Source organism: Cryptomeria japonica, chromosome 2 (genome assembly GCF_030272615.1).
Source record: "Cryptomeria japonica chromosome 2, Sugi_1.0, whole genome shotgun sequence".
In the NCBI taxonomy this organism is placed as follows: domain Eukaryota; kingdom Viridiplantae; phylum Streptophyta; class Pinopsida; order Cupressales; family Cupressaceae; genus Cryptomeria; species Cryptomeria japonica.
The window spans coordinates 403181574-403202087 of record NC_081406.1 but is presented as its reverse complement, the minus strand read 5'-3'; the positions used below and the strand labels follow the sequence as shown (position 1 = coordinate 403202087).

At 38.1% G+C, this 20514-nt stretch overlaps 1 protein-coding gene across 3 annotated transcripts in view; it reads right to left on the bottom strand.

The window, feature by feature from the left end:
- Positions 1-300: 300 nt before the first annotated feature.
- Positions 301-20514, bottom strand: part of LOC131064451 (protein LAZ1 homolog 2) — a 125571-nt gene continuing 105357 nt past the window's right edge. For all 3 annotated transcript variants that reach the window (XM_057998590.2, XM_057998589.2, XM_057998591.2), the window contains 3 exons: positions 1258-1506; positions 883-1130; positions 301-470 (listed from right to left, as the gene is read on the bottom strand). In XM_057998590.2, coding sequence (XP_057854573.2) covers positions 437-470; positions 883-1130; positions 1258-1506 — 531 coding nt within the window. In that variant the 3' untranslated portion in view covers positions 301-436. The remainder of the gene's footprint in view (positions 471-882; positions 1131-1257; positions 1507-20514) is intronic.

Below are 20514 nucleotides of genomic sequence, written 5' to 3'. Positions count from 1 at the left end.
GATGATTACCCATGATTGAAAGAAATGTATTTCTTGTATCTAAGGAACAACAAATCACGTAGTGCCACATCAACGCACCAATAAAATACGACAAAATATGACTTAATGTACCTTTCTGGCAAAAAAAAACATGCTGAACAAGTGATGTGACCGTGAAACTTCAATTATAAGTAGGAGACTTGCCAAGTAAGCTGCTGTAAAATATATAGAGTGATTTGAAATTTCCACTCAATTGATTCAAATATCTTACACTGCTTATAAAGAGACATATTATGGTAAGACATATTTCAGAGTACTCAAAGGAAGTAGGAAGTAGTCAAATGCTGATTTTTGGTTCATTTCTTAAAACCTGGATATTGGAGAACCGAGCACGCATGCTTAGACATGGATCTAAGCTCTGTAACAAACACATGGAGTGATATGTTACCAGATAGGTTCAGTCCACCGGATCGGGCAACACTCTTTTTAACCTGCAATATTTGTTTCTCAAACGTAAACGTACTATTTAGTTACAAGAGAACAAATATGTAAAAGAATATTACGTGATTAATCAATCTAAAACTATCATTGACCTTAATACAAGTGAGAAATTATTAAAAAAAGTAGCTGGCATTTACATCATTAGAGGTGAAGAAAAATGTTGACCAATCCCATTTGTAATGGTATAATGGTTACCGATAAAACATATTGTATATACGTGTGCTCAATCCCTTGTGACATTTCATTTGCAGTTGTGTTATAAGCTTTATGTTACAAACTTTGGCTATTAATAATGGGTGTGCAGTGGGAAGCCGTGTCAAATTACCAGAAGCAAAGAATTGATTAAAAAATATCTATTTCTCATATCGATGAAGCTCAAATCTGGCACATTTGTGGACTCACATTTTTGTATCCAGTTGTACTGGATCATTGACACCAAGGGATGTCTCAACCATGTGTCTTTTAATAGTGACTTCATCGCTTTTATTATCTGTAGATTCTGATAGTTGCTCATCAATCTCTAGCTTTGGTTCATTGTCTTCGAGCTTTCCACCATGGGAAAGATGATGCAAGGTCTCATTAATCTTGGTAACACCCTTTTCCATGGGTTCCACAGCTTGTGATACAGTTATTAGCACATCATGCACCACCTGCAAAATGAAATGAAATAAAAAATTTAAAGTTTGGTGTCTCATTTTGAAGGAGAGTTAACATTTATACGACTTTTTGAAAAAGAACTTTTGGGCATTCAACAAACAACTTTTTAACAGAGCTTACATGTTCAGCACCTCGCAAAACAATATCTTGGACACTTTCTTTCAAACTTGTTCCATGGCCCTCAACTTCAGTCTGTGACACTTGCACAACATCATGCCCTTCTTTATCAAAACTTTTATCAGTGTCTTTTCGAGTTTCGACAGTCATTGAGGTGGACTCAAGTGTTAAACTTCCATGGTTGTTCTCGTCTGAGTGACGGTTTGGTTCTACAGGAAAGACAAAAATATGGGCCACTGCAGCAAAAGCCATCTGAAATAAAATATATGAATTATATAGTCATCGAAATGTGTTAGTATTCTTAATAAACATTTGAGTATCCTATCACCATGCTTGTTTAAAGAATTTATCAACACATTATGTATCAAACACCAATCATCCATAAATTTGATGGTCGATGAAAGAATATAATGATATCACGCTACCAATTGATGCTTTCTTCGACTAACATCCTAGATTGATTTTCACAAAGCCTGGCTGAGGGTTTGTTAGTGCATAAACACAGAGCGTACATAAGGAAATCCCTGGGTCTCATTTGGTCAATACAATCCTAGAGAGCTAATTGATTAATAACAGAATGAGCAAGACGCTCATAAATAATACAAGAGTATTTACAAGAATAGCAAGTTTCTAATAAGAACCTGCTGAGAAGATCGTAAAAGATCTTACTAAAATAGAATATACACTATTGAGCATTAATACTAAAATTAACATTATTTTAATATTCTAATACCCTCCCTTAATGCTCAATCTATTAACTACACCTATAGACCCCCTGAATTTTACAAATTTATCAGGACCAAGGGGCTTGGTGAAGATGTCTGCTGGCTGCTCCGAGGTAGGAACATACAGCAACTGGATAGATCCGTCTTCAACCAGCTGTCGAATATAGTGACAATGAGTTTCCACATGCTTGGTTCTTTCATGGAAGACTGGATTCTTGGCGAGTTTGAGCACTCCCTGATTATCACAGAACAAGGGAGTTGGACCTGCCTGGGAGACATGCATATCCGCAAGCATTCATCGAAGCCAAACCGCCTCACAAGATGCCTTAACTGCTCCCTGATACTCTGCTTCTGTCGAGGAGAGAGCCACTGCCTGCTGCTTCTTACTAGTCCATGTGACAGCACCAGATCCCAAACTAAACACATACCCTGCTGTAGATTTACGGTTATCAACCAAACCTGCCCAGTCAGAATCTGTGTAACCATTGAGTGTAGGATCAGAACTCCGAGTGTACAAAAGTCCATAATTAGGAGTGCCACTCACATAACGCAGCACACGCTTCGCTGCTATCCAATGATCAGCCTTGGGAGCTGTCATGAAGCGTGAAATGTAGCTCACTGCAAAACTGATGTCAGGTCTAGTGGCAATAAGATAGATGAGGCTGCCCACTAGTTGCCTGAACAAAGATTCATCTACAACTGGTGAAGATGACTGAGCTGAAAGTTTGAGCCCGAGTTCCATAGGAGTAGAGGCAGGTTTGCAATCCTGCATTCTGAACCTGTCCACAAGACTTCTGGCATACTTGGACTAAGAGAGAAAGATACTGTTCTCAGTCTGCCAAACTTAAACTCCTAAGCAGTAATGTAGAAGTCCCAAATCTGTCATATCAAAGGTGCGGCACAAATCTTGTTTGATCCCAGTGATCAAATGTGCTGAACTGTCAGTAATGATTAAGTCATCCACATAGACAACCACAAACAGAACATCATTACTAGTATGCTTGATATACAGGTTTGCATCAGATGGACTCTGCTGAAAACCATGATCTGTCAGGTACTTATCAATTTTCGTGTACCAAGCCCGAGGAGCTTGTTTCAGACCATAGAGTGCTTTGACTAGTCTACAGACCTTCTGTTCTTGACCAGCAACCTTGAATCCTGGGGGTTGCGTTATGTAGACTTCTTCCTGTAAGTCACCATTCAAAAAGGCACTCTTGACGTCCATCTGATGGACTTTCCAACTGAACTGGGCTGCCAAGGCAAGAACGAGCCGTATGGTACTCATTTTGGCTGTAGGAGCAAAAGTCTCCTCGTAGTCAATGCCTTCTTTCTATGAGAACCCACGAGCAACAAGACGAGCCTTATACTTGTCTAGGGTTCCATCAGCTTTGTATTTTACTTTGTAAACCCATTTGCAGCTAATGGGCTTCTTCCCTGAAGGAAGATCAGAAAGGGCCCAAGTGTGATTCTTCTGAAGACTCTGGAACTCATCTTCCATAGCCTGTTCCCACTCAGGTATACCTTTAGCCTCTAAATATGTCTGAGGCTCAAAAACACTGTGTATGTTAGCCATGAGAGCAAAATTGACTGTATGCTGCTATTTGCTCTTATTACAGGAGGTTCTACCCTCAATGAGCTCAATATCCCTGAGATCACCAATGGTCTTGGCCCACCATTTAGGCCGGAGAGTAGAAGTGCTAACAGTTGGAGGAGCTGGAAGAGGCTCAGGATCAGGAACAGGAGCAACAGGAGGAAGATTATTCTCCGGAGGGAACTCAGGTAGTGCATCATCGAAAATGGATTCTGCATCATCCCGCCCATCAGGCGAGCCTAATGGAAGAAAAACACTGTGAGGCTGATCCTCAGAACACTGTGAGGCTGATCCTCAGAACACTGCTCAGAAGAAGGGGACTGAAAGAATCCTCTGTCTTCATCAAATACAACATCACGACTGAAGATAAGACGTTCAGTGTCTATATCTATCAGTCTGTAGGCCTTATGGTGATCACTATATCCTGTCATCATGAGTTTCTGACTTTTGGAATCCAACTTGGAGCGCTTAGCATCTGGAATCCAAACATAGGCAACAGAGCCAAAAACCTTCAAGTGGTTGTTCTTAGGCTTTTGACCAGACCAAACCTCTTCTGGAGTCTTCCCCTTAACAACCTGAGTAGGTGAACGGTTAAGGAGGTAGACAGCAGTAAACACTGCTTCAGCCCAATACTTATTCGAAACACTCCTGTGTTGTAACATTGAACGAGCCATCTCAACAACCGTACGATTGTGACGCTCAACAACACTGTTTAGCTGAGGAGTGTAGGGTGTAGTCAACTGGCGTTTGATGCCATGGGTATCACAGAAGTTGGAGAATGCAGAAGAACAAAATTCCCCCCCGTTATCTGTCCTAAGAGTAATGATGCTACATCCAGACTCTTTTTCAACGAAGGACTTAAACTTCTGAAAGATACTAAATACATCTGATTTGTGTTTAAGAAAGTACACCCACATCTTTCTACTAAAATCAACTACAATAAGCAAAAAGTATTTGCAACCAGTAACAGAAGATGTATTCATGGGACCACAAATATCAGCATGAAGTAATTGAAGTACCTTAGATGCACGCCAAGACTTTCCATGTGTGAATGAAGTCCGATGCTGTTTGCCAGCTTGACAGGCGCCACATACTCCAAGATGCTAAGTATGAATATCAAGTAACCCTGAAACAAGTCCCTCCCGAGATAGCTGAGAGAGATATTGAATGTTGAGATGTCCATATCTCTGATGCCACAAAGTGCTGAGAGGAGAAACATGAGCTGCCAGAGCCACTTCAGGAGAATCACCAGTGTCAAGAAGCCTGTATAGGCCATGATCCTCTAGACCAACAGCAACAGTAAGACAAGTCTCTCGATCAATGATGGAACACTTGTGAGCACTGAACACCACATCTAGCTAAGGAGAATTCCTCATAATCTGACTGACAAAGAGCAAATTAAGTTCCATACCAGGAACATAGTATACATTCAGGAAGATGAGATTCCTGCCACCAGACTGTATCTAAACAGTGCCTCTGTCAACAACTGTATACTCCTCACCTCCGCCAAATACAACGGAATCACTGAAAGATGAGAAGTCTGTAAACCAGTCACGTCGATGAGAAAAGTGACGTGACGCACCAGAGTCGATGTACCAAGCAAAAGACCTGGCATGATCTGAAGACCTCTTAGCCATAAAGGCATAAAAGGCAGACTCCTTCTGCTCGGAATGTTCAGCAACATGCGCCTTCTGGTGTGACCCTCCCTGCTTCTTTTGTTTACAAGCGAGCCTCTGATGGCAATCTTTCTTCATATGGTCGTACTTGTGACAGTAATTGCACTGCACATTCTTCTTCTTAGCACCATCCTGTGTCTGAGAAGAGCCTTTCTGCTGAAAAGACTGAGAGGATTGAAATTTGCCTTTATCCTTGTGAAAGGATTGGGCTGTGAAGGCATTTTTCGAGGAGGCTGACGTAGTACCACTACCAAACTGTTGTTTCCAGCGATCCTGCTGTAGAAGTTTGGTGCACAATTCTGAAAACTTCAGGTAGTTGAAGTAATATTGAGGGTCTCAATGAAGTGTTCATACGATTTCGGAAGACTTTTCAGAGTGATTACTACCATGTCTTCTTCCTCCATGGTCCGACCTATAGCTTCGAGCTGATCTCGAATGTCCTTAATCCTTGTGAGGTGTTCCTGTAAGGACATGCGTTCGTCCATCGTAACGAAGAATAGCTGATTCTTCAGAAAGAATGCTCGGCTCTTGTCGGATGTCTCATGCAATTCCTTCAGATGCTTCCAGATGTCGAAAGTTGTCTTCCCGGAAGGAATCTGTGGTAATGGATCATCAGTCACGGAGAGTTTGAGAAGCATAACTGCCTCCCGATTGCGTTCATCAAACTTATCTTGATCTGCACCAGGTGTACCAGGACTGAGCTCTTTTCCCAAAACAAGCTGGTCAAGATGCCTATATTCAAAAATGGTCAACATACGTTGTTTCCTGATGTTGTAATTGTTGCCATTAAAGCGTTGACTGCCTTCTAACATCAGGTTGGTTAGAGAAGCCATTTGCACGTTTCCCAATGCACTGAAAAAGAAAAAAATTAAGAGGCGCTGGCACAGAATTCAAAAATTTTGAATCTCACTACAAAAACAAAGGCAGATGTAGGTACAAACTTCAAAAAATGAAGTACAGCTGACACGAATTTCAAGAAAAAATTTCCGACTGACCCAGAAAAATCCGAAGACAACCCAGAAATCCTTGCGAAAAACCCAAAAGGAATCTACTGTCGGAATCTGAATCCGCTGGCTCGAAAATTGAGGCACAAAAATCGAGGCACCTAAAAAATTCTGACAACGACCCAGATGAGACCTCGAAAAACCCACCAAGAATCTGCAATCAGAAAAAAATTTCGACTGAATCTGGAGGGTCAAAACCCTAGCCGAAAATGCAGATTTTCGTCCAAAAATGGCAGAAAAAATCTGCAGGCGAGAAAAAAACGCGATCACAAATAAACCCGCACGCACAAGCACAGGAAACGAAGTCACACGGCCAAGGATGAAAATCACGAATTTTTTTTTACACAGCAAATGCTTGCGCCTGGAAAACACGCGAACCGAAAAATCCGCGGTTTTAAAAAAAAATCCGAACAGGCTGAAACAAATCCGCGATTTTGTGGAAGAAAATTCCCAAAATAAATCGAACAGGGAAAAAAAAACTTCGATTTTGTTTTCCAAACAATAGAACAAAAAAAAATTCACACTGAGCTAAGAAGATCGTAGAAGATCTTACTAAAATAGAATATACACTATTGAGCATTAATACTAAAATTAACATTATTTTAATATTCTAATATTGACAAGATCATGTTGTACAAGAGAAGAAAAAATTCCTCTCCTAGAAACAAAGAGATGGTTGGTAATACTTGTTTAGATTCACTTAGACTTTGTTCAAAAAAAGCTGACAAAAATTAATTTTTAATGAACATTGTTAATAGGTAGTTGTGCTGATTAGTTATCTGTTTTAGATGGTTTGTTGGATTCGATTGAGAAGCCCATTTTATAAATATGTACATTTGTTCAATTAATATCAATATGTAATTTTTGTGTGCTTCAAATCAATCTATTGACGATCTGCACATCATCATTGAAGAGTTTGATGTTATTTTGATACCTTCAATTGGTATTAGAGCCCAAGAATGAGGAGAAACTTGCAAACAAGATTGATAGCTGCTGATTTGGCGAGAAGAGACAAAAGTCGACGGAGGAGGACAAGAAATTGTGGTGACAAATTGCGTTGAGTCAAACTTATATAGAAACAAAAAATAGGCATGACACTCTGCAGCAGAGGACAAACCACACTGTGGTTTCTGTACAAAGGCCGCAATCCTGGTCGCGAGGGCATAATCAACAGCAACAGTAGCAATAGATTGGACATGCTGTGTGGGAAAAGTATAGGAGACATAGAAGTTGTGTACGCCTTTTGCAGCATCAATTCTATGTTCTAATCTCCCAAAAATCCCAAAAATTGAAAAAGAAAATTTAACATTCATTACTGAAACAGGATGTGGGAAAAGCTCACGACCAGGCATATCTATTTGGTTGTAATTTAAAAAGCAGAGGAAAGGCAATTTTCTCATTTCATTGATCCAACAAAGTGTTAGTGTAAATAGGATCATTATGGAACAGGTTAGCATATCACTCTTTCTAAGTTGACCCATTCACAATTAAGTTTACTTAAGAGTTTATCTATTCATTTGTGTCACCTCATGTGGACTTCACATGTGTCCTCACACTTGTCTCATGTGAGCAAACATGTGTTGCACATTTGGAGGGGTAGTTAGATGTCAAGTCCTACCTTCCTTCCTGCTCTTCATTGCCTTTATATGCAAGACGCTCATTGTATAGTTCACACTCATTTTATTTGATAGTCATGCTTTCTGTGCTCATTGTTCACTTGTCAAAGTTATCATCGTTTATTCTTTCTTTCAGATCTTGGTTGTTCCAACATGGCATCAAAGCCATGAATTCTCGAAATTAGGTGAAAAGAGGTGAATCTAGCAATAAACCCTATCAGGGGAGCATCGTGGAGCCAAATGGACATCGCCATTTAGTCCAGAAGGACTGAGAAACAAAGAATAGCCTTTCATTTGGCATATTTTGGTAACTTTTAATTTTTGAAAAAAAAAAATGCCACTAAAAAGTAAAACTCTCTGCTGTACGGCTGTGTATTGTACTAAAGTTCATAACTATATAGAATTTTTGGTTTCAAACAAAATTGTATTTTGCAATTCTAGGCAAAAAAAATAAATTATCAAATCTTTGTAGGGGTTCAATTTTTCTCTCATCTTTGCCATCGTTAACCAATTTGGCTCCAGTTAGTTCTACGGTGGAAAGTTTTACCATTGGGAGGGCAATGTTCATGTGTAGAAGCTGCAAAACCTTATAAGAAATGTGAGATTTCCATGAGAAAGGCCGCTGATGAATATGACGATGTTAATGCAAAGTAGCTCATGGTCGTGACATGTATAGTGAGCACAAATGTAGATCATGTAATGGAAACATGCGAAGAGAGGGTTTGCAATAAGCACCCTTTGATTTGGCTTCTTATAGTCCCATCTAATGCTAGCTGGCCCTTTGCTATGTTCTCATGAAAGGCTGCAAAGGCCTTGAAGATTCCATCCCTTGTTTCTCAAGCACTTGCTGCTGCTGCTGCCCAAGGGCCGGATGGCATGAATTTTTTAGAGAATCCAAAAATTAATTATAAACCAAGTCAAAAAATACTTTTCGCCATCCATATGACACAAATTCCAATTGCTTGCCCCTAATTAGTTAAGCTAAACCCCCGCTAGCATTTCAACATGTGTATCCATAAAATCAAAAGAAAATTCTTTGCATGATCTGATCAGGTGATGTTATTGTTATTGTTATAAGAATCATCATTAGATGAATTGAAGAAATTTGTATCGGAAAGTTTGTTGTCAGGAAACATGTCGTTCATCGATTCCAACAAAGTCTCCAAAGTCAACCTCCATGGTAGCCATGAACACTTGCTCGTCAAGATCATGGTAAGATTATTTTGCAATCTACGCATACTTCCCCACAACGATCAACACCACCCACGACATAACAGAAGGTAGTCGAATCAGGTTTGCAGGAGTAGTTCACATATATTCTAACCACTTGTTTCATTGCAAACCATAACACTGCTAGCATTTACTATGACAGCTAGTAGATTTCATAACTATTAGCAGTTTATGTTAACTGCCAAAAAAACCGCCAAGATATTCAAGAGTTTGTAAAAAGGGGGAGCTTTTCATTTTGTCGTAGCTAGCAAACAGGGAGTCATTTTCCACAAAATTTATAGTAGATAGAAATCAAGTTCCATCCCCAACGTAGTGTAGTGATGCAATCAATTTTTCAAAATTACAACATATTAACTATTTTTTTTGGCCTTTGAAGCTCAATATTTTGTGCAATTTTTGACAAAACATAACTTTCACCCCCATTATTGAAACTGACAAACTTTTTTTGAAAACTATCAGAATTTTGCGAGGACTCTATTTTTGCATGTATAATTAAGATTTGCATTAGCCAATTTTTCAAACAAAATGTGAAAGTATCTCTATCTGCTATAAATAAACGATTTGGCATCCTATCTTAACAAATTTGTAATTTTTCTTGTACATTTTTTGGGGGAGGCTATTTCAATTATGATCAAATCCTAACCCCATTTAGAGGGATTGTCTTGTCTCTTTTTCTACAAAATGGACTTAATCTTAACTCCATTTAATTTTACAAATGAAAACAAAAAAATGGAGATAAAACTCAAGAAACTAGGATTACGTCAAGTCACAATGGGTTTCGAACCTGAACCTACAATAGCTTCTAAAAAGCAAAAATGGTAAAATTGCAATGATGAAGCCTATGGTACATTGTGTATGTCCATTTCCCTAGATCATCTCTTCCACATTAAATGTACAGCAACACCTAATGATATAAATTATAAAGACAACATTGGAGAATCTTTTTGGCAAACAAGATGTGAGAGGCCAAGTCGAAAAATGAACTACTGTCTAAATTTACAAGATTTTAACACAATACAGAGTTTCTGAGTTTCTTCACCAAATTGAATTTGATTAAGTTCCAACTCAAACAATGTGGAATTTAAAAGAAAGATGAACAATTGGTATTAAATGTTTATCCAAGCTAGGTCCTCACTTTTGTATCTACTTTTCATACAACCAAAAGTGCTTTGGGTACATGCTTCACTATGCTTTATCTCATAAAGGAACAAGACATATTCAAATAGGTTCATTGAATTCTTCAAGCTCTTGTTGCAACAAAACAAAAGGCTTCAAAATCTAAGGCAAAGAAACAAAATAAGGATCAAGCTAAGGGCACAAAATCAAAGACTCCATTTGATTCATCTCCCTCATCAAAAAGGAAAAATTCTAGGGAAAAAGGCCCACATGTGGTGTTTGCAAGAAACTTAGGCATGAAAAACACCAATGCTCTGAAAAACAAATTGATGAGTTTAGGAATCTTCTTCAACAAAATCAAATCCGGTTACCTATATCAAGGATAGGTGGTTCTTCCTCTCTCCATCCATGTCCTCCACAAATTTAGAGATATCTGTGCTTTTGTAAACACCACTTCACACAAGTGGCTTCTTGATATTGGAGCATCACATCACATGGCTGCATCCAAAGAACTATTTTCTACAGTTAAACCTTGTTCACCCCAATTTACCACCAATTCTAATGGTGAATAACACCTATATGTTAGCTTATGGAAAAGAATCTACTGATATTGGTGAAGGAACATTCAATGATATACTTTATGTTCCTCATTCAATAATCTTCTTTCCGTTTATCAAATCACACATGGTGGCACAAGTAAAACAATCGAGTTCACACCAAATTTAGTGATCATTGAAGATTTGCAGAGTAGAGAAATCATTGCTATAGGAAATGCTGATTATGATTCCAAATTGTATTCTTTTTTTTCTTTTGGTTCTGCTGACATTGATGATGGTTTGAGTATAGATGACACCCAAGTTGTCAGTCCCGGTTCGGGTTTGCGGGTTCAGCCAAATTTTTTTGGGGGGATTTAGGGTTTGTTTTGGGTTCATTAGTACAAAAACATATAAAAATAAAAAAATATATACATATATGCAGCATACTTAAGTTCAAAATACTCCACTATGCTAATAGTCAAACAACATAGCAAAATACACCATCATATATTAAAGTTTTAGTTCAAATAACATAGCAAAATAGTAAATACACCACCATATTAATGTTTTAGTTGAAAAATAATAATGTCAAGCTACAACAATCAGCCATCACTAATCAAATATCAGATGGGTCATCAAAAATATCATCAATATCATCATCATCCTCCATAAGCAACAATCAATCTTCAACTCTCTTTGAGCAATGGCAAACAAAAAACGAAGTTCAGCAATGGAGCAAAGAAGTTATGTTTTCCATTCTATTGTGCAAAAATGAAGTAGCTTTTACCTTTTGTGTTTTAAAAGGTCAAATTAGGGGGTTGGATTTGCCTTTCTGGCATTAAAAAACAATTAAAAAATGTCAACAAAATCAACTTTCCTGCCAAATTCCTGACGGGTTCTATGAAGTACTCCAAAATTCCTCTTGGGTTCTTCTAGGTTTGCCTGGGATGAATCCACAATGTTTGGGCAGGACCCTATCTGAACCCAAGAAGAACCAGACCCGAACCAGGACCCGAGGGGAATCGGACCGAGACCCGAGGATTCCTAAGGAAGAACCCAATAACTTAGGAGGACACTAATACTTTCAGCATGCAAAAAGGAGATACAATTTGGCTATCTGAATCTTGGAGTTCCTCCTCATTGGTATTGTGAGATTTTGCCAAGATCAAGAGGCAATGGAAAGCACAAATAAGAGAGACAAAATAGATGATAGAAATAAACTGTATTCTATCAAGATGAAAATATTGATCAACTGGATCACCAAGTGTTGCATACAATGAATATGAGTCTGCTTATATAGGCAAGGCAATATGGATATGTGAGCACACAAACATGACATGTGGCTCAATAAGAAACAAGGGTAGGTAGGAAATAGGTGTGGGTAGGTAGCAGAAACAATATAATATTCCACATGAGGTGGATCACCCACTGAATGTGGAATGTAACAACAAGATAAGTCCACAAAAGGTGGAAATTCTTCTACACACACTATCCCAATGTGGCACAAACACCCAAGTGTCTCATACCCAAACTAATATGATATGCATGTACCTAAGTAAACTTAAGTAAAGTGTAATACTATCCATGATGAATAATTATTTACACCAACACCCCCCCTTCAGTGCAGCTTAGGGGAATGCGCTTAAGTCTACAATGCAACTAAGCAATGCAAGATGGGTTCCGGCTACGAGGCCATGTTAGGTACCCATGTACAAATGCAAATGCATACAAACCAATGCAATTAAATCTCTCACAAAGCGAGGAAAGAGAGAAAAACCCAATGGGAAAAAACCCTCCCCCAAAAGAGAGATGAAAACTAGATACAAAGAACTCTCATAGAAGTATGTGAAGGACAAAACCCCATGTGAGGAAAAAGTCCTCCCCATATGAGAGAAGAAGAAGAGAGACTAGGAAGCCCCCCTTCAATGTGGAATCTGCACCAATGATAGAAGCTCAATGATGAATGAAGAAGCTGCTCCACGAGCGTCGAACCATGTTCCTCCCCTTAGGAAGAAACAAAACCAAAGGTGGATCCATGAAGTCTCCCCTATCATGAAGGGAAGATGTAGGAAAAATACTCATGATGAAAGGAATCTTTGAAAACTGCTCAAGTGTCCCCATGTCGATGCTGAAAGTTACCACCTCCAAAGGTGGTAAACTGCGCCACACTGCTGAAAAAGGCACTCCAAGATCTAGTGGAGAAGAATGTAGAACAACATCCAAAGACTCACATGTCTCCTCAAAGCATAAAGAGACCTCCTCCAACTGCTGGACAAAAGTATCCACAATCATGCCAACCTCTAAAGATTGATCATGTAGAGAATGCACAAAAGGGTCAGAGTGATCCCTCGCAACAATCGAAGAAGGATCATCTTCATCAAAGAGAAGATGAATGTCATCAATGATGTCTTCCAAATCTGCAATGTAGGACTCCACAAACAAACCTGCAATGTCTGTCAAGTAGGCATCCCATGAAACTGAAGCTGGAAGACATGAAATATCTTGCTGCACCGAATCACAAGAAGGCAAAATTGTCGCACTAGCTGCATCATCAAGTGCAATAGGTGGTGTGATATCAAGAGAAGGAGATGAAATGCAGGGCTCAATAATGGGCTCACATGTGAGAATCCCCAAGTTCAAATGCCCAAAGTTCTCCTCAAAATCTGAATCATCAACATAAGAAGAATCAACCTCATCAATAGGACCAAAATGTGAAAAAGAGTACAACCGAAATGCATGATCAACCACCCCAGTCGCAATGATAGCTCCACTCTCCAAGTCTCTAATGATAACTGAATCAGGTGTGAACTCCACAGTTTTTCTAGTTGCCCCATGTGTGATTTGATAGATGGAAAGAAGATTATTTGTCAAGTGGGGTACACACAACACATCATTGAAGGAGTTATCCCCAATGGCAATAGATCCTTTCCCAATCACATCCATGTATGTATGATTGCCCATCAAAATCTACGGCATGTGGCAAGCCTCAAATGTAGAAAACATAGACTGCGAAGATGCCATATGATGAGAAGCCCCTGAATCTAGAAGCCATCTCCCTGAATCATGACTTGTAGTAGCACAAAGAGCTTGTCCCTTTCCTTTATCTGTCCCAAAAGAGTGATCCTTTCCTTTATCCTTATCCTTTGAAGAAGTTGATGTAGACATTCTAGAAGGTAGGTTGATTTTGTTCTTCTCAAGAAGATTCTTCAACTCATCAATATGCTTCTTATAACAATGATGTTCATCATGTCCTGACTTCTTGCAATATCCACAAAAAATATTGTCCTTGTGAGAATGGTGAATCACCTTGTTGTGGAGAGGAAGATTGTGCTCCATCTTGTTGTGGATTTGACTTAGGTTGCTTTTGATTCTTGCCTTTTTCCTGATTGCTTTGATTCCCTTTATAGCCACCAAAGCTTGTGACTTTGAAGATTTGAGAATCCCCATCTTGGTCAAATTAGATTGCTCAAGTATCAACATCTCCGTGAATGAATCAAATGAGGGAGAAGTGTACGAGGAACCTTGAGCTAACCTATGGGTGTGAAAGCTAGATACAAAGGCTGCATACTCTAAAGGAAGCTTGTCCAACAAGTTATAAACCAATTGAGCATCCTTTTTGTCAATTCCACAATCCTTTAGATTTTCTCTTAGCTCATTTGCTTTTGTGACATAATCTTGGATTGTATCAAAATCCTTGGGATCCAAAGTTGTGAGTTCACTATCAAGCTTGTAGCCCTTAATCTCATCAACTTGACCATACAATTTCTGAAAAATATCCCAAGCCTCTTTAATTGTAGTACACTTATCAATGTGAAAAATGAGGTCATCTGATACATACTTTCTAAGAGTTCCAAGTGCCATAGCATTCTTAGTGAGCCATTCAAGTTGAGCATTAGGATCGGCCTTAGGATCAAGTGGTGCTGTAATAGTTCCATTTACATAATGAATGAGTCTTTTTTCCATTAGTTTACCCCAAGCCTTAATCTTCCATGAAGCATAATTATGAGGAGTTAAAAGTGGAAATTTAGGAGAACCCATAGCACCAAAATGAAAAAACACAAGATAGAGAGAGGCACAATCACAAAAGACACCCCCCAAAATACTCAATCAACCCCCCCCCCCCAAAATGGTGATTTGGCACTTTATACTTAGTGTGTATACAATGGGCCAATTGCAAAACAAAGCAAAGTGAACTTCTGATTTCAATTTACAACTTCTCAAATTGAGATATAAGAGACTTCAACAAATACTGCTAGTGATCTAAACTGAGATCCAAGCGAAATACAAGTACCAAATAGGCCAAAAATGACCAAATACTAAAAGTACAATTTCTACTCAAAATAAATGCAAGCAAATGGCAGATTATGAAAGTAGACGAAAAGTTATGCACTTTAAACAAAAAACGGTACCTGAAAATGAGTCCATATGAGCACGAACGAAGCCTCCAAAGTTGTAAAAATCCAAACGATTTCTGACAAACCTGTATCCGAATAATAGAAAACTCCTACACCACTGTACAAATCACGAAATTCTACCCCAAAACAAAAAAAATTGCTCGAAAAAAGGAGTTCGGATGAGTGAGATATCACTATTTGAAAATTGTCTACAAAATCATAATTTCTGGAAAATTTCCGCCGCAGCTTCAAACTTCAAATGCCTCTAGATTTGGCCTCCGAAGTCCGATTTGGATGAAACAAAAGGCAAAACTGACTTTCTTGGACCTCCTCAATCCAATGGTGACCTCAGATTTGACCCATCAAACTTCAATAATAACCTTCAATAGAAAACTCCAAAATATACAACCCCAAATAGCATCAAATTTCTCTCAATTGACAAACCAATGACACTCTAATGGCTCTGATACCATGTGAGATTTTGCCAAGATCAAGAGGCAATGGAAAGCACAAATAAGAGAGACAAAATAGATGATAGAAATAAACTGTATTCTATCAAGATGAAAATACTGATCAACTGGATCATCAAGCGTTACATACAATGAATATGAGTCTGCTTATATAGGCAGGGCAATATGGATATGTGAGCACACAAACATAACATGTGGCTCAATAAGAAACAAGGGTAGGTAGGAAATAGGTGTGGGTAGGTAGGAGAAACAATATAATATTCCACATGAGATGGATCACCCACTGAATGTGGAATGTAACAACAAGATAAGTCTACAAAAGGTGGAAATTCTCCTACACACTCTATCCCAATGTGGCACAAACACCCAAGTGTCTCATACCCAAACTACTATGACATGCATGTACCTACTAAGTAAAGTGTAATAATATCCATAATGAATAATTATTTACACCAACAGATATCATATCTCCTTCACCTTGTGCTTCTTCAAGATTGAGTGTTTCTACATCTTTGGTTTCTTATGATTCAAAGCAGAAAAACCCTCACATTTGTGTTTCTGTTGGTGTGTTTTTTAATGCACGTGCAACTCAAAATAAAATACCCTGAGATATCCTATTCTCTTTTGAACAAAATCTTTTGTGTGTTGAACAAATAGATTGTGTGATCACAAAGAAAATTCCAAGGTTCCAGATTCAATGCGGATAGTCTCAGTTGGTTTGTTGTGATGATATGTTGGTAATCTCAAGGGGGGCTCACACAATTGTTCGAGGAGTGAATCAATCAAAAAATTCTGTTGACTGCCGACACTTGTAACTTTCTCTTTTTTGGAATGATTTTCAATAAGTTCTTTTCGATCCTACTTCTACTATGACTCGGAAAAAAAAAGGCAAAAGGATGAGGATTTAGAAAGATGGTTTTAATCCTAATCTAATCCTAAGAACTCCGAAGACGAAAATTGCAAACGTGGAATCCAAAACCAATCCTTGCTTCACCAAATTCAACAACTACACAAGAACGGTGCAATCTCTTAAGGAAATCAAAAGATTTTCATCACTCATATTCACCAACATCTTGAACAATGAATAAAGCGATAGAAGTTAAGTTTATGTTTCTAGTTCAGGCTAACATTGCACGATAACTGAAAATCATCCAATTATCAAAAGTATGAACACATCCATTCCACATTAAGCAATTCTATCAAATCCTTCATTCAATCTAACAACTTGGAAATGAAATCTATTCAAGGAGAGCCAAAGAATCATGCTAACTTGCAAAAGTAAGCAAAATTCACCAACAATTGAACAATGAATTATGTCTTAGCACTTAAGAAGTATTATTGCAACAATTTCTCATAAGTCTCTCCCTTACAAATGAGAGGAGAGTTTATATAGGCACCCCATTACAAAACAATGGTGCAAATTGATCCAAGATCAATGGCCAAGATTAACAAATAAAACCCTAATTAGGGTTATTTGCAAAAAAACTCTTTTCGGCCAAGGAGAAAATTACAACACTTTGGATAACCAATGAGAAAATAGGAGCCACTTGCCAAGTCTAGTTCATTGCACCTGGACATGTCTGACTTGGAAGCCTTGGATTGGTCAATTGATGACTGGGATGGCACCTCAGCTTGCCTTGCAGATTTGATTCCTCATCACAAAGAAATGTTGATGCTTTATGCGATATCTTTTGATCTGAAGGAAATTCAAGATGATTAGAACATTTTCTTCATTCTCATTGCGTTTTGAACTTATCACTCCTTGGCGTGGAATCTTTTGATTTTGGATTTTCCAAAGAAATCCAAGGTCGATGTAAAGCCTTTCATCCTTGTATGTCTTAATCTTCTTGAATGTCCCAATGAAATGTAAGTCCTTTGTTCCTTTCATCCTTGGATTCTGCCTTGAAGCGTGAATGTTATCCTTCCATGCATTGTGGAATCCTCTTTCCAACTGGTTCCTTTATTTCATCTTCATCTTTCTAGAAATCTCTTCCTGAGCTGACATCAAGTACCTGAAAATAGAGAAAATTCATAAATTAGAAGAAATAAGCTTGATGTCATCTTGACAGTTTTCGAAAATAACTTTGACTTTCCGATTGAAATGTTGAAAATAAACCTAAAATTAGTCTGAGTATGGTCTAAGAGACAAAAATCAGATCTAGATTGACTGAGAATTTGTGAAATTTATATATAATTTTCAATTCAGAATTGAAAACTAAGTTTGGGGTTACTCTGGAAGCCTAAAATCAGACTCAAAAATTTTGTGAAAAACTTGAAATTTAGTCTTTTTGAACAAAATCAGACCCTAAGATCATTCTGGCAATATAAAATCAGACTCAAAATTTTTCTGGAATTTAAAACCAAACTTAGAAATTTTGAAACTAAGTCTGATCAGACTTTATAAATATTCTGGCAATCCAAAATCAGACCCAAAGTATACTTGGAAACAAAGTTATAAGACTCTGTCGAGGCTAGGCGACCCTGGACTCGGACTCGGCCAAGTCTAGCCGGCTCTTGGCAGACTCGCCGAGTCCTGAGCCCTGGACTCTACCGCTCAGGAAACAAAAAAAAAAGACAAAAAATTAAGATGTGTTTGTTTTAAATGAAACAAAAGGTAAATATATTTTGACTCACCCTAAAAAGTTATTCTTCTTGTTTGCAAACAAGAGGAGAGAAAAAGAGGGTTTTGAGAATTAAAAAAAAAAAGAGGGTTTGAGAATTAAAAAAAAAGAGGCATTGAAGAGCAAACCAACAGATAGATTAAAGAGGAGATTGCAACTGTTGATTGTTTGTGCAGGTTTGTAGCTTGCATTCAAGCATTTAAAGGTGTTAAAGAACGATTTGGAAGAGGGTTCTAGCAAATTTATAGAGGGAAGTACCATTTTTTTGTTGAAACCCTAGTTTTGTTTTTTCTTTCTATTATTTAATTTTAAGTTTTAATTTATTTAGAATAAGAGACATTATGCTGATTTTTTTCATTTATAATATATTGCAACATAATGTCTCAGCCTATTGGTAGTGGAAGTGGTGCCCCAGTTAGACAGGATAAGGCTTGGAAACATGTCATCCCCGGATCAAAAAAAAGAGAAGTAACATGTATTTATTGCAAAACAAAATATAATAGGGGAGGTATTAACCAGTTGAAATATCACATTGCACAAATAGAATGTCATGATGCAAATCCATGCAAAGAAAGAACCCCTTGAGGCTATACGTGAAGTGCAAACTCAATTAGAGGAATTCAAAGAGAAAAAAGAATTAAAAAGGAAGCAAATGGAAGAAATGGCAGCCATTGGTGGAGAGGCTTCTTCAAATCCTCGGCCTCCATTTCTTGGATCTACAAGGAGTGGTTCGTGGTAGTGTGAGTGTGAGCATTGGGCCTCGAATTGCAGAGTCGAGCGATCACTGATATTGGCTCTTCTGAGCCTTAGACTTCTAGCCTCTAGACTCTAGCTTTTATGTTGATATATGTTTTGAACTTTTGATGACATGGATTTCTGGAGCACCTAACACAAGATGGCCACCTTGAGGCCAATTTGGTAATAGATTGAGATTTTTCAGTTCTTGTCATGAATAAGGTCTTATAAGACCATATTTGATGTAATAAAGGTCATTAAGACCATTAGATGGTGTATTGAGTCCTAGTGGGAGTCATGATGGTCAATATTGTCAAAATTGCCCTAAGGTGGAAAATGTGTGTCAATGGGTTCAATATGGTGTTCAATGATGTATAAAGGTCTTTTAGGCCTATTTGGACTTATTTGTATCATTTTTGAGTCATTAAGGTCTTAGGTTAAGTTTATGTCCTATTCTAGGCAAAAATTGTCAAAGCAACTTTTGCATTTGTGAGGGTAATTAGGTGTTGTTTGTTGAAACAAGTTCAAAAAGTGGTTATAACCGTTGGAAGGCCTTAGAGGCATTCAAATAGATCCTTCCCGTGACCAAACAAGGGTTGGATACAATATTTTGTATGAAGAAGAGAGAAATTATTAAGAAAAGCATTGAGTTTCTGCATTTTCTGAACATAGCAGTCTGTTCCTGAACTTTTTTCTCTATCAAAACTCCTTAATTTGCCTTTTGTCTCATCTATTTTCATTGAGTTTTTGAAAAGTAGTAGCAATTTTTGTAAAAACTGCTCAAAACCCTACCTACGGCTGACAGTAAGCATATAAAATGTAAAACTTTATTTGTATCCATTGTGGAACCCCCAAGGGTGGAAAACTGTATTATATTATTTTCTTTCATGTAAATGCTTTTGCAGGGCACGTGCTAAGGGTGACACAAAATCTGATTTTTGTGTCTCAGTCTGAAAATGGCAGCAAATTGGTGATGTGTGGGTTGATATACATGCAAGATTGGGCTCCTAGAGGTTGGCTGAACGCTTGGAGAGGTTTGAGGGGTTAGTGAAGACCAGAGAAACGAATATCGCCTGGACTCACCTGGACTCGGTGAGTCCGAGTGCGAGTCACCCTCGCCGAGTCCTGGGGACTCGGACTCGGACTCTGCCGAGTCCAGGAGCCAGACTCGCCAGACTCGCCGAGTTTGGCCCAAACTCGCCAAACTCGGCGAGTCCCGTGCCTGGGACTCGGCCGGCGGCGAAGTCAATGAAAAGTTAAAAAAAAAACAATTTTAAATGGTTTTTTTGACTTGTTTTTTTTGTGTTATTTTTGTTTTATACCTAAAAGTGACTTTCATTTCATTCATTTGCAAAAATAGGAGGAGTAAAGTGAGATAAAAAGAATAACAAGGGTGCATTGAAGAAAAACCAGCAAGGAAGATTTCTTCAATTTCTTCAATTTTCTTCAAGAGTTCTAAGAGGTAACATTGTTTTTTTGAGATTTTTTTGTTTCTTATATGCAAAAATTCATTTTTCTATTCGTTTTTTTTTGAAAATTTTACATT